The sequence below is a fragment of the Protopterus annectens genome, chromosome 9.part0 (assembly GCF_019279795.1).
Source record: "Protopterus annectens isolate FY-2018-M chromosome 9.part0, PAN1.0, whole genome shotgun sequence".
NCBI lineage: Eukaryota > Metazoa > Chordata > Ceratodontiformes > Protopteridae > Protopterus > Protopterus annectens.
In genome coordinates, this window is record NC_056743.1 from 1,215,284,918 (window position 1) to 1,215,298,459 (window position 13,542).

General features: G+C 44.3%; 1 protein-coding gene across 2 annotated transcripts in view; it reads left to right on the forward strand.

The window, feature by feature from the left end:
• LOC122811948 (double C2-like domain-containing protein beta) overlaps positions 1-12,335 on the forward strand; it is a 1,736,177-nt gene extending 1,723,842 nt beyond the window's left edge. For both annotated transcript variants that reach the window (XM_044084139.1, XM_044084141.1), the window contains one exon: positions 11,143-12,335. In XM_044084139.1, the coding sequence (XP_043940074.1) occupies positions 11,143-11,276 (134 nt within the window). In that variant the 3' untranslated portion in view covers positions 11,277-12,335. The remainder of the gene's footprint in view (positions 1-11,142) is intronic.
• The last annotated feature ends 1,207 nt before the right edge of the window (positions 12,336-13,542 follow it).

Consider the following 13,542-nt stretch of genomic DNA (forward strand, 5'->3'; position numbering starts at 1 on the left):
TGGCAGGGGTGCTACGGACCGTATCCAGTACAAAGCCGGACTGGGTACTGTCATCAGAAGCGGGAGTGTGTTGACTGGACACAAGTCCCTGTTGGGACTGTCCAGAGCCACGTGCACGTGGTCTCCTGGGGCGTTCCGATGACAGCACAGACCCAGCATTGCTGGGGCTGCTGCTGGCACTATGGGTGTGTGCGCGCAAGCCTGTTGTCGTCCATGCTGACTGGCAGCTGCTGCTGCTGGCATACAGCCACGTCGACACTGCAAACGCCCACCATTGTCCTGACTCATGGACATCTGGTTGTGGAACTGCTGTAATATGTCCCCACAACGTCTGTCTATGACATCAGTGAAGTTACGGATAGCATCCGCAATGTCACGCATACTGTCTGTCATGGCTGTGCGACATGCTCTCAGCTCCCTCAGACTCTGTCTGGTGTACCTTTCCATACGTGACTGTGCCTGCATGACAGTCCGAAACATAGCTGAGGTTGACAGACCTCTTTGGGCACGTTGGCCAGAGGCAGTACGCCCAAGGATGCTCCCACGAGAACCCATGGGCAACTGTCTATGTGGTACCATCGGAGGACCCTGCCCATGGCTGCTGTGTGGGGACGCATGTGCCACAGGTACCACATTACCCTGGTCTATGCCCACTGTATCCTGTCCATCACCTAGGGACAATGGTGACAAAGGATGTACAGGCAGGATGACTGTGCGCAATGATGGGGTTGACAGCTGTGTACTGTCAATTGGCTGACCAATGGCAGACCCTGACAAACCTTCCTGTACCATTACACAAATATCATCATTACCAGTAGCCGTGGCACAGGATTCAGGTTCCCTGCTGCAGGTCACCAGAGCAGCCCCAGAACCTGTGGGAGGAAGACAGGAAACACAGTTTACAGTCTCCAGACATTGTTACCAGTGATGCACTTATACACACATGCACACATGCACATGGACACAGGCACACATGCACACATGGACACAGGCACACATGCAGACATGCACACGTGGACACATGCACACAGGCACACATGCACACAGGCACACATGCATACATGCACATGCACACATGCACCGCGTGGACACATGCACACGTGGACACATGCACACATGCTGCGTGGACACAGGCACACATGCAGACATGCTGCGTGGACACATGCACACAGGCACACATGCACACAGGCACACATGCATACATGCACACATGCACACATGCACACGTGGACACATGCACACGTGGACACATGCACACATGCACACGTGGACACATGCACATGGACACATGCACACATGCACGCGTGGTCACATGCACACATGGACACATGCACACGTGGTCACGTGTACACATGCACGCATGCACACGTGGACACGGGCACACATGCACACATGCACACGTGGACACAGGCACACATGCACAGATGCACACGTGGACACAGGTGCACCTGCACACCTGCACACATGCACACATGCACACATGCACACATGGGCACAGGCACACATGCACACATGCACACCCTGCCGTATACACACAGAGCACTACTGAGTTACACTACTGTTACTAGCATTATCAGGACTATTATATGTTATGCTAAACACACTCACCAGCATGGATGGCCTGTCTTGCTGTAACCCTGGAGGGACCTGCAGAAATGATGAGATTAATGTCAGTGGGCACAACTGTACCATTGATATTGCATATGATACAGTGTACAGAACAGTCAAGTGTACATATGGCATATTACCTGCATGCTCCATGTCGTGCTGCTGTGTGGAACCAGCCTCCATCATAATGCAGGTGTACTGCTGTTGGTGTTCCGGGGCTGGAGCCACAACACTTAGGAGTAGCCCCTCCAGTCTGGTGAGGGGGGGGATGTGTGGCCACCCCACCTCCTGTGGCGACCTGTTGCCTGTGGATATCTAATGCACGCTGCCGGACACTTCGGATTAAATCACTGCAGTGATGTCATACCTGCTCATATGTCCTGTTATGCATGCCAATATCATTTACCCTACGGACAAGGTCTTGCCACAGTGTGGCCCTCTCCTGCTGATTCTGACTGGTGCGGGAAAACAGGATGTCATACTCCCGCACCAGGCTTTGGTGGATCTCCTCATCTTCCGCCACAGAGTAGGCGGGGTTACGCTGTCGTGCCATCTCCCTGGAAGAGAACACAAACAGGATATCAGCAGACCATGTCAGCAATATATGGCACACATACTATACATGATACTCATGTGTAGTGATATACTACTACTCCCATATGTTGCATGTGTGTGTGTCGTGGTGGATACACAGGTACATGGCCAGATATCAGTGCTCAGCCAACACCTGTGCAACAATACCTGCCACATTCCACACAACATAGTAGCATGCCCCATCGGTCAGCACACACTGACAGGTGCAATGCACAACCTCACTCTGGGGGTTCATCCCAAGGTACTGTATGTGGGACACCGTCCACTACTATGATGTGGACAGAAGTTACTCGGCCTGGATATACATATCCCACCACCACCACCAGCACAGTAGACTACTTTGATATGTATGTGATTAGACAGTTATTCACTTGCTGGGACTGAGATGGTATCCATGCAGCACACTGATCCAGTGGAAGCCACAAGCCACACTGCTGACCCCTTTGCAAATGCTTACCACGGACATGCCACAGATTGCATGGAACTTGAACACACATTTCTAACCCAGACCCTATGCACAAAGGTTAGGCATCCTGTCCGGTGGACCCCAGACAGAGGCAGATTGTATAACAATAGCAGGAGGCTACTGCAGGACAGAGCACATTCACATTAAGGGAAGGCATCTGTGGTCAGCACTGGTACTACGCTACGGTCCATCATAACAACGGCCATGGCCTACTCTGGGAGGGAAATGGACACAAACACTATGGATGACCACAAGGCCTTCTTCAGTTATGTTACACATATGGACCACATGTCTCAGATATGCTCTGTGTTAATACACACCTACTTAACATTCACCAAACACATGGATATTGGCAACAATCTTGCAGACATGTTCGGTGCATGTATCCCCCCTCCTTCTCCCCCACCAGTTGAAATATTTATCACAGCTGGATGTAACCTCCCTATCATCTCACATGCCAGGTGAGGGCCGCCCTCAGCAGAGAAGAACACACAGCATCACTGTGACTTCGTGGTATCCCTGGATGTGTGCTACGGGCACTCCAAGAGGACATACAACCGCATATAACACTGATAGTTTATCTTGGCCGTACTACAGGATATGTACCTGGACAGTGGCATACAGCAACAGTGGTCCCACACCACTAAGGGGGCACCTCGACTGACCCTGGGAATTACCACATCATATGCATAATGGGCCTGGTCTGCTAAGCTATGGAATTATGCAGTATGGGATGCATATGCAGTGATATCGGGTACCTGCAGACACTTGTTCCCAGCCAGTGTGCCTTTGGGATGGGCTGATCCTGCCTTTTGAACCTGGCTGACCTTTCAAAGCAGTCACTACAGCCATTTCTGGGCCAACGCACAGACAACTGCTGCCAGGATCATGGCCTAAGACTGATTGACATGTAATGTATGGTCATCCCCTTTTGGTGAAACTACGTACACACAACATATCACATGGACATACCTATGGATACAGACCTATGACACATTTGGAGGGTTCAAAGTATGCACACTATTAACCTGCTACTTTGCATTACCTGTGTTTGTCACAGCTGGTTGTGTTACCACTGCTTCTGCTTGCTGCTGCTACTGTCAGTGCTGACAGCTTCGGGTGACAGAGTCACAGTGTATAATTTTTTTTTTTTGCTCTCTCTCTCTCTCACTTCTCGCTCTCCCTCTGTCTGCTTACAGACAATGCAATGAATGTATTGCATGTGGGGAGTGTTAGCACTGGATGCTTTTGTAGGTATCTGCATAGGTCCATGTGATGGCCTCTGCACCAATTGTAAGCCAGCATTTGCTAATTGCATACAGCCAGTTGTGTACTGATTGCAGTTCTCACTGTGATTTCAGGTCAGTGCTATAAAAGGGTATGTGGGATAGGCGTTGCCCGTTCAGATTGTGAGGGCGGGACCATGCTGGTATGCTGTGGACAGTGTTCTGTGAGTGTAAAGGTTAGTATCTCTCTCATGCTTCAGGCTGTGTTGTATATTCACAATTCTCCATTCCTCTCTCATGTTCCCTGTAGCAAGTGTGTATGCACATTGACTCCTACAACTATATATAGATATATATATATATATATATATATATATATATATATATATATATATATATATATATATGTACATATGCATACATATATCTATGTACTTTAACTGACCTTATTATCTACAAGCTGCCAACTAGCATGGCTGTTTCTGTTCACACACTACTATTATGGAAATCCAGTAGTTTTGACAGGAATTTTAAATGACATGCTTTGTGTACTACACATCCTATATTCCCTTTACATTCATCCCTACTATTACATGTTATATTTATTTTAGCACAAAGTTTTTGTATAAGAGTCATGGCTTAGTGGTAGGTCGTACAGACTAGTGTTTCCAAGGTCCTGGGTTCAGGACTGACAGTGGGATTTTATTTTGCTTTTGAACTGAGTACAGGACCTGTCAATCAAAGTGACTAAGGCACTTTTAAGCAGTTGTAACGGGTTAGCGCTGGTTTTGCGTGAGCTAACGCATGCGCACTGGCGGTTAGCTCAGCGCCTTTACCGCTTACAACCACTTAACGTTGCTTACTCTGGCGCACACCCGCGCTATTTTCTTTGAAAGAAAAGAAAATGGGGAGACAGGAAAGTGGTGAAAAAGGGGTCACAAAGAGGTGCGACAGTAGGGAAACAAGCTTGGGATGTGCAGGAGGGATGTAGGTAAGGCCCATAGCTGCCCATTTCTTCATCAGCAACAGCTGTGCATATGTATGTAATTTGGTGTGACATTTGAAACCTTCCACCCCTGAGAGAGGTGTCAGGACAACAATAATACTTGTTGTACAGCCAATTGTAATTGATAGGTTCCATGTCCAGCAGACATTTGTGCGGAATGGGCAGCTATGTATGGGGCGTAATTTTTTTGTGGGTACAGAGTGCCCTTTTTTTTTTTTTTTCAGGTGAGAGTGGTATGTTAGGTGAAGGAAGTCGGTACAGCTGGGGAGGTAGGTTGGGTAGGTAAACAGACAAGACAAACAAGATGCATACAGGGGTGGTGTATGACACATGTGGGGGGGGTTACACAATTGATGGTGACGGAGGTTTGGATATCCAGAGCCCATGAGCCCACAGATGGCAACAGTGGAACTGATATCCCCACCCATAGGCAGTTGCCACTCTTCCTTCACTGCCCAGGATGGGGCTGTGCTGGGGGCTGTGTAGGCCGGGCAACAGGCATGCCCGTTAGTTGCGCCACCCATGCCTCAAGCTGGCGTAGGGGCTCAAGAACAGAGTCCTGAATCTCCCTACGCACCACAGTCCGGACGCTACGGAGGGTGAGTGGTGGTTCTCCTCCGGCCACACTTGCAGAGGTGGGGCGAGCCCCATCCCCTGCAGCACTTCCACCCGCAGGTGGCACAGGGCCACCGGAGGAGGGTCCGGACTTGGCACTAGTGCCAGGTGCACTCGCCAGCTGAGGTGGGAGAGGTGGGTCCACTGGAACCCGCCTTCCCTGTCGTCCTATGTTTTGCATTATGTCATGACAGTTTGGGTTTCACAATTAGTTGTAACAGCATGCATTAGTATTCCCATTAACCAAACACCCAGATATTCACACCATTGAACAGAGTGCATAACACATGCATAATTTGAACAGAAATACACAGTCCAACAACATGCAGGGTTAATTGATGGCAATAGGCCATCAGGTGTGGATGTATGAACAGGGCAGATGCATCAATAGACATGCAAATATATATGACCCAACAGGACAAACGTCCAGGGGTGTTAATTGTGATTGCACATACCATTTTCACGTGGAATGGGTTATATGTGGTTATAGGGTGGGGTAAAGAAAGTAATATTAACACCTTGGAATAACAATACATATGCTGTACATTTCTAATAGCTACAGTTATATACACACTACTGTTCTAACTACAGTTTCCTATATGATAACTATTTCAACTTGGTGATAGGACTGTTACTGCAACATCAATATACATTTTATTGTTCTTCATACACATTCATATCTAGCTTTGCTCAGCTACATCATCCTGCTACATTTGCTTTATATAGCTGTAGACATGTGTGGATGTTTGGTATATCAGACAATCATCCTATCTGCATATTGCAGACTGAGAGCAACATATCCATATTTTGGGATACACATTCCAGATGCAGCAACACTTTGAACAGATTTCGCTGTTTGGTTTTCAATCTTACATGCATTTCATTCTGTCTTGACTGCAGTATACTTTATTCAGGGGTTATTACTACTGTATTGCTGGATTCCTGACACTTTCTCACACTCTCTCACTTGCTTTCATTTTACTATTCAGGATGGTACTTACTTCTAGGCTTTATTGACATGTTTTACCTGTAGTTATTACAATCCTTTCCAGCAGTCTCACTTCTGTCATGTTTCAGTATTTCCACAGGGATATATTTCACACATGTGATTTCATCATCTTCTGCAGCTATACTTTTCAGCCTGCTGCAGGTTGTGTACTATTTTCTCACAGGTAGGGCATTTTTATTTCAGAATATATGTCAGACAGTTTCATTTTTCGGTTTAACTTACAGGCTGAAACACACTTTTGTAATCAAGCAATACTTGCAGACACTTTCACACTGTTACTTGCACATTTTATTCCTTACTGACTACACTGCACTCTTTTGCTGACTGTCATACTTTTATATTTCTTTACAGTTACTTGTAGTGGATTACTGACCTGCCTGGTGGCGCAACCGCACCAGCCTATCGGCATAGGCTCTGCGGTTCGCAGAACGGACACCTGCAGCTGTAATATAAATGAAGTAATATTGGAATACACATCTCCATAATATCAGCTAGTTTAATTTCTTACATACATAATTAAATGTTACTTACTCAGTAGTGGGGCGTTGGGTGTTTGCCGGGCCTCCTGGATCCAAAGGTTCTGTTGGTCCTGCTTGCGTCTCTTCAGGTCCGCATGGTGGTGACGGACCTGCTCACCAGTCCTTGGAATCCCTGTGGGACTGGTGAGATCATGAGCCAACCGGTCCCATGCCTCGGCCCTGTATGCTCCCCAGAGGACCTGGCCCTGCATGAGTTGGGCCTCATGATTATGGACTAGGAGCCAGACCATGTACCTGGACTCCTCAACACCCCACTTCTGTGCTCGAAAGCAACTACCCTCTCCTACTCCTGTCATTCTGCCTGCAGGTCAGTTCTACAATCGTTTATGCTGTGTATTCCCGCCTATGGGGCTTATATAGTCCGTTTTTCCTGCACATATCTGTGATTGGCCATTTTGGAATTGTATCAACTTCAGTAAACCTGCATTATCATGCTCCAGTTTGTATTCATTCCTATATATTAGCTATTATTGCATTTAAAGGTACTGCTGTCATGGCTTAGTGGTTCTGTACCTTGACTATGGTGTATAGTATCCTGGGTTCGAATCTGGCCACTGCTTTTTATTTTTCATGACTGTCTAGACATGCTGGGGGGTGTGTCTGTGTAAAGGCAGTTTTGATACGGCTTGCTCAACGTTGCCCGTCGGTTAGCTTGTTTGCACAGTGCGCAGCTCCGCAAGCGGGTACGCTGCTTTAAGCCTCATTTGGCTATCGGCACGCATATTACGCTCAGCTCAGTTAGGGACACATAGATTTAGCATGTTAGACCACTGCTCAGCTACGAGCACTCATTTTGCACGAGTTAAACCACTGCTCATCTATGGGCAGATGCACTCACTCTGTTAAACTGTAGCTCAGCTATGGGCACATCTGGCATTTTTTATTCTTTTGTTACCTCACATTTCTTCAATATAAATGGGCTATTTCATTACATTTTACATGAATTGTGGTTTTATGTGTACATATTTGTCAGGGACTTGTTTCCTGCTTATTTTGCTAATAAAAAATTGGTGTTGTGGGGGCTCAAACCATGAATGCATGCTCTTCAGCCAACATCTCTACCACTACGCTATTGCTTCCTGGCTTATTTTGCATATTTAGTTCTTATATGCTTTCACACTGACTGCTAACTGTAGCTGCGCTACGGGCACGCCAGCATAAGCAGCGCACTCACGGTTAAAATTTTTACAATTTAAAAAAATATATAACGTGTTTATTTATATGTTTTCTGTTCATAGTCTGTGGGGGCATGTGTTGTGTTCTGTTTATTCACATTTCCGTGGACTCTGTCATGGGTGTTTACTTTGGGAACTTTTCCTCTTCTGGGGGCGTGTCCGCTTACTGGGCTCGGCCTATGGACACGCCCCCTACTGTCTTACATGGACTGTGTTGGCCTTAAGTGTGATTCAGCATGCTCTCATGAGTATGCAGAGCATGCTGACATCACTCCGTTTAACTGCAGTCTCCGTGTATGAGTTATAACTCTTACACGGAGGCTTCGTGAATCCTGCTCCTTATGTCTGAACGTTTAAGTGATATTCAATGCAGAAGGGAAAAAATAATCTTTAGAAACACATTTAAACATCTTAGAGCAACTTTCTTCTTTATAATGTATTCATAGATTAGTATAGTAAGTGATATTCAGTAAAGAAGGGAAACAAAGACCCTTTAAAATTAAAAATATAAATGAAGACATCTTGGAGCAACCTTCTCCTTTATACCATATTGGTAGAATACTATGTGCTGGGCCAAACAGAGAACTGTCAGAAACTTTTTTTATCAAGTTGGGAGATGTTTTCTTCCTTGGGCTTAACAAGCATTTGTAAGAACTGTTAACCTCTTTGGTGTATTATGATTGTGTCAGCAGTCTGATTCATGTGCTATTGATAAAATCTTCCGGGCTCTGAAGTTGTGTTTATTGAGATGTAAACATAGATTTTATCATCACATGCCTGTTTCTTTAAAACTGTAATACAGTCTTATGACTTAGATTATACTTACCTATATATGGAGACCTCTGAATGGCTACATTAGACAGTAGGGAGGAAGGTGGGTGGTCTCAGCAAAGCCATTCTATGTTCATTGCATTGTCTGTTGTCTACACAGAAGTTCTACTGAGTACTTTTCAAATAGTTTCAGTGCTTGGTTGCAAGATGTACAGCTTGGTTTATTGTTGTGCAAGCCATTGTATCTACTGAATGCTTAATGTTGCCATGCATACTTCCAGGAAGTTAGTCCATGTGAGGAGGTGCTGCATTCTGACGGGAGCAGCCTTACCCTGCCCAGACTGCTGAACCAGTTAAGTAGTGCTGAGTGAATGTGTGAGTGGTGTGTGAATGTCTCGCTATGTTTGTGTGAGTGTGTGTGTGTGTGTGTGTGTGTGTGTGTGTGTGTGTGTGTGTGTGTGTGTGTGTGTGTGTGTGTGTGTGTGTGTGTGTGTGTGTGTGTGTGTGTGTGTGCATGCATGCATGCATGTACGTATAGGTGTGTCTGTGTCTCTGTATAGGTGTGTGTGCATGTGTGTATATGTGTATCCATTTCATAGGCAGTGGTGGAAGGGACATGAGCATGATATATCTGAGAGAATGGGAGAAGGTTATCAGCCATTAGAATGCCAAGGATCATTTGGGGCTAAATTTATATGCCACACAATGGGTTATGTCTGAGGGAGGACCGGAAATTAGATTTGGTAAGGGTTCCAGGAAGAGAACTGGTGTAAGACATGGAACCAGAACACCTTAGGACCAAAAGGATTACATATACTATAGCAAGGACATTATTCTGCAGTACAATCTTCTACACACTGTGTGCCCGTGTGTGTGTGTGTGTGTGTGTGTGTGTGTGTGTGTGTGTGCATGTATACATGTGTGTATATTTAGGTGAGTGTGTGTGTATATAGGTGTGAGTCTATGTGTCTCTGTATAGGTGTGTGTGCATGTGTGTATGTATAGATGTGTCCATGCGAGTGTGTGTGTGTGTGTGTGTATGTGTGTGTGTGTGTGTGTGTGTGTGTGTGTGTGTGTGTGTGTGTGTGTGTGTGTGTGTGTGTGTGTGTGTGTGTGTGTGTGTGTGTGTGTGTGTGTGTGTGTGTGTGTGTGTGTGTGTCTATATATCTCTGTATAGGTGTGTGTAGATGTGTGTATGTATAGATGTGTCCATGCATGTGTGTGTATGTGTATATGTGGGGGGGTCTGTGTAGTTAGAGCCACTAACCATAAGTGGATCCATTTGTGTCAGTGCATGCAGGCTGCAGTGTGCTTGGTATGTGTCTGTCTGTGTGTAAGTATTCGTGTGTAAGTTTGTATGTATGTATTCATGTCCCAGGGAACAGTGGGAAGGGCCATGAGCCCCATAGACCAACTATATAATGTTATGTGTTTCGGCATGGACTGCACAAAGGGCCAAGCATCCATTAAATCGCACATCCACGTGTGACAACTGGATTTAAAGTATACAGGAATCATTTTCTGGTATTGTGGAAGTCCCATTTATCCAGAATGCCATAGGGAAACAGGAGTCCGAGTAAAGGAATAAACAATCCTGAGCATGATGTGACCACAAGAATTGACATACGTAAAGTTCTTTTTTCAGATGACAGTTATTTGTTGTTTGATTCTTAGCTGTCTGCTATCTGGAAGAGGACCCTGTTTTCAAGAGTAAGCAGCATCCTCAGATGAAGGGGATGTAGGACTGCTTCAGCTAGATTGTCAAGGGTCAGAGTGGACTGGTGTAGAAAAAAAGATTCAATAAAATAAATGACAGAAGTCTATTTCCACATCTACATTTATAACACCATGCAAATAGTTAGTTGAATCTCTTGTTTTATTCTTGTGTTTTTTTCCACCTCACAACCTGTAACAAGTGAGGTAAACATAAAGGTGTTATATATGGGTTTAAAAACATTTCTTCATAACTTTCTTGTAATTGAGTAAATATATAGACAGAAGGTAGTTTTACATAACAGCAGTCACTGTGGAAGGAGAACAGACCTATTTTCAGTTGATGTCTTGTTTTGTTATAAATGCAAACCATGCATTTCTGTATGTATTTCCTATAATATTTTGTCTTTTGACTTTCAGGCGGAGTACAACTTGGCATTAATTCTCAGGGTGAGTGTCTCAAACACTGGTTCGAATGTCTGAAGAACAAGGACAAGAAAGTTGAGTACTGGCACACTCTGATCAAGGAGAACCCAGACCTTAGCGATGACTAGCCAGTCAGGAATCAGTTGACAGAACATAAAACTGACCAACAGCAGCCTCTACAACATCCAGTGATGGATCTCCCATGGACTGTACTTTTAAACAGCACAAGAAACAGCTTTCGGACAGTTATTTTCCTATTTTGTATTATATTTCCTTGAAATCAGTGCTGATAGACCAATAAGGTTTATGTTTGTTCAGATACTTGTTAGGCGGTAACAGTGCTGAAAGAATAATTCTTTGTGTACAAAATGACTGTAAAAAGAAACAAAAAAAATATAGATTGCATTTATTCATCCAGTCTTCAGAACACAGAAAACATCTTTGTAAATGTGTGAAATGGTGAAAAAATTCTGCAATGTAACATTATTTATTTTTCAGGAACCCAGTTGGGAATGAAGCCAAGGGAATGCCTACTAATGTACAAATTCTGGTTGCAGCTATGTTTTTTCAGGCATATTTAAAAAAAATAATTTCTAAGATGACTATCTTCTCAAAAATTCGCATGCACAAACTTAAAGACATACTCTCAAACAAACGCACACATTAAACCTACAGGAGTTGTGCAACAGCATTGAATCTTTTTTTTGTTATTCTTAAGGATGAGTGATTAGGCTTAGAGGAAGTACTTGTTCATAATCTGATGAATTAGTATAATTAAAGTGTGCCAAAATTCAAAGGGCTAAAATAACTATACAGATGTGAGTGTATGCTCTAAAGAACTACATATTACTTAAAAAGTTTAATGGGGGCTGAGCAGCACTGAAGCGCTCCAGTTTCATTTTCTGATAATGGGACATGAAGTGTGTATAACTTGAAGCACAAATGGCCAAACACAACAGACTAAAAAGTCATTTGACTGAATCACAATTGAAAGAAAACAATACACGTTATAGACAGTATGGGATGGTGTAATATCTGATCATAGGAGTTATCGGGAAAGCAAATCCAGAAGAATATGTGTGGATCATGTCATACTTCTAGATCTGTAGATGTTTGTTTTTTGTGCACCAATGTGTGTTTTTTATTTGTTTTCTCCATGGTTGTGTGACCATGGAGGTTTATACACAGATATGTAGATAGATAGACAGATAGACAGACAGATGGACAGATAGACAGACAGATAGATAGATATGCACACTAAGTAAGGGGATACGGGGACAAAGTCCCACACGTGTGAGGTGCAGTGTAGGGTTTGTCACTGCTCCCTCAAAAAAAAAATTTACTTAGAAAGTAAAATGGGAGATGAGCAATTCAGATAAGGATGAAGGATGTAGCACAACTGACATGACTTTCGCAGTCAGACAAAGCTGAGAAGAAGCTAGAGATTAAAAGTGAGTGCAACTGGGCATTGCTAGACTTGAGAAACATACGGCAAGGTCCCAAGAAAGCTGATTTGGGTACTTCTGAAGTGGTCTGAAGATGTAGAAACATGGTAGAATTAGTGCAGGCTATGTACAAGGACCCAATAACTCAAGTACGAACTGTGTTTGATCTCACAGAGAGGTTCCCAGAGGGAGTGGGTGTGCACCAGGATTTAGCTCCGACTACACAGCTGTTCAAACTGGTGATGGACTACATTAGCAAACAGGTTGGAGAGGACAGATCAATAAAGTTGTTGTATCCAGACAATGTGGCATTACAGGCAAGCTCTGAGCAAGAACTTCAGCAAAGGATAGGGGAATGGAATATAAGGTCAAAGGCACATGGGATGAAATTAAGTACAGATAAAACAGTTGTCATGGTGAAGGCACATGGGATGAAATTATGTACAGATAAGACAGTTGTCATGGTGAAGGCACATGGGATGAAATTAAGTACAGATAAGACAGTTGTCGTGGTGAAGGCACATGGGATGAAATTAAGTACAGATAAGACAGTTGTCGTGGTGAAGGCACATGGGATGAAATTAAGTACAGATAAGACAGTTGTCATGGTGAAGGCACATGGGATGAAATTAAGTACAGATAAGACAGTTGTCATGGTGAAGGCACATGGGATGAAATTAAGTACAGATAAGACAGGTGTCGTGGTGAAGGCACATGGGATGAAATTAACTACAGATAAGACAGGTGTCGTGGTGAAGGCACATGGGATGAAATTAAGTACAGCTAAGACAGGTGTCGTGGTGAAGGCACATTAGATGAAATTAAGTACAGATAAGGCAGGTGTTGTGGTGAAGGCACATGGGATGAAATTAAGTACAGATAAGACAGTTGTCATGGTGAAGGCACATGGGATGAAATTAAGTACAGATAAGACAGTTGTAATGGTGAA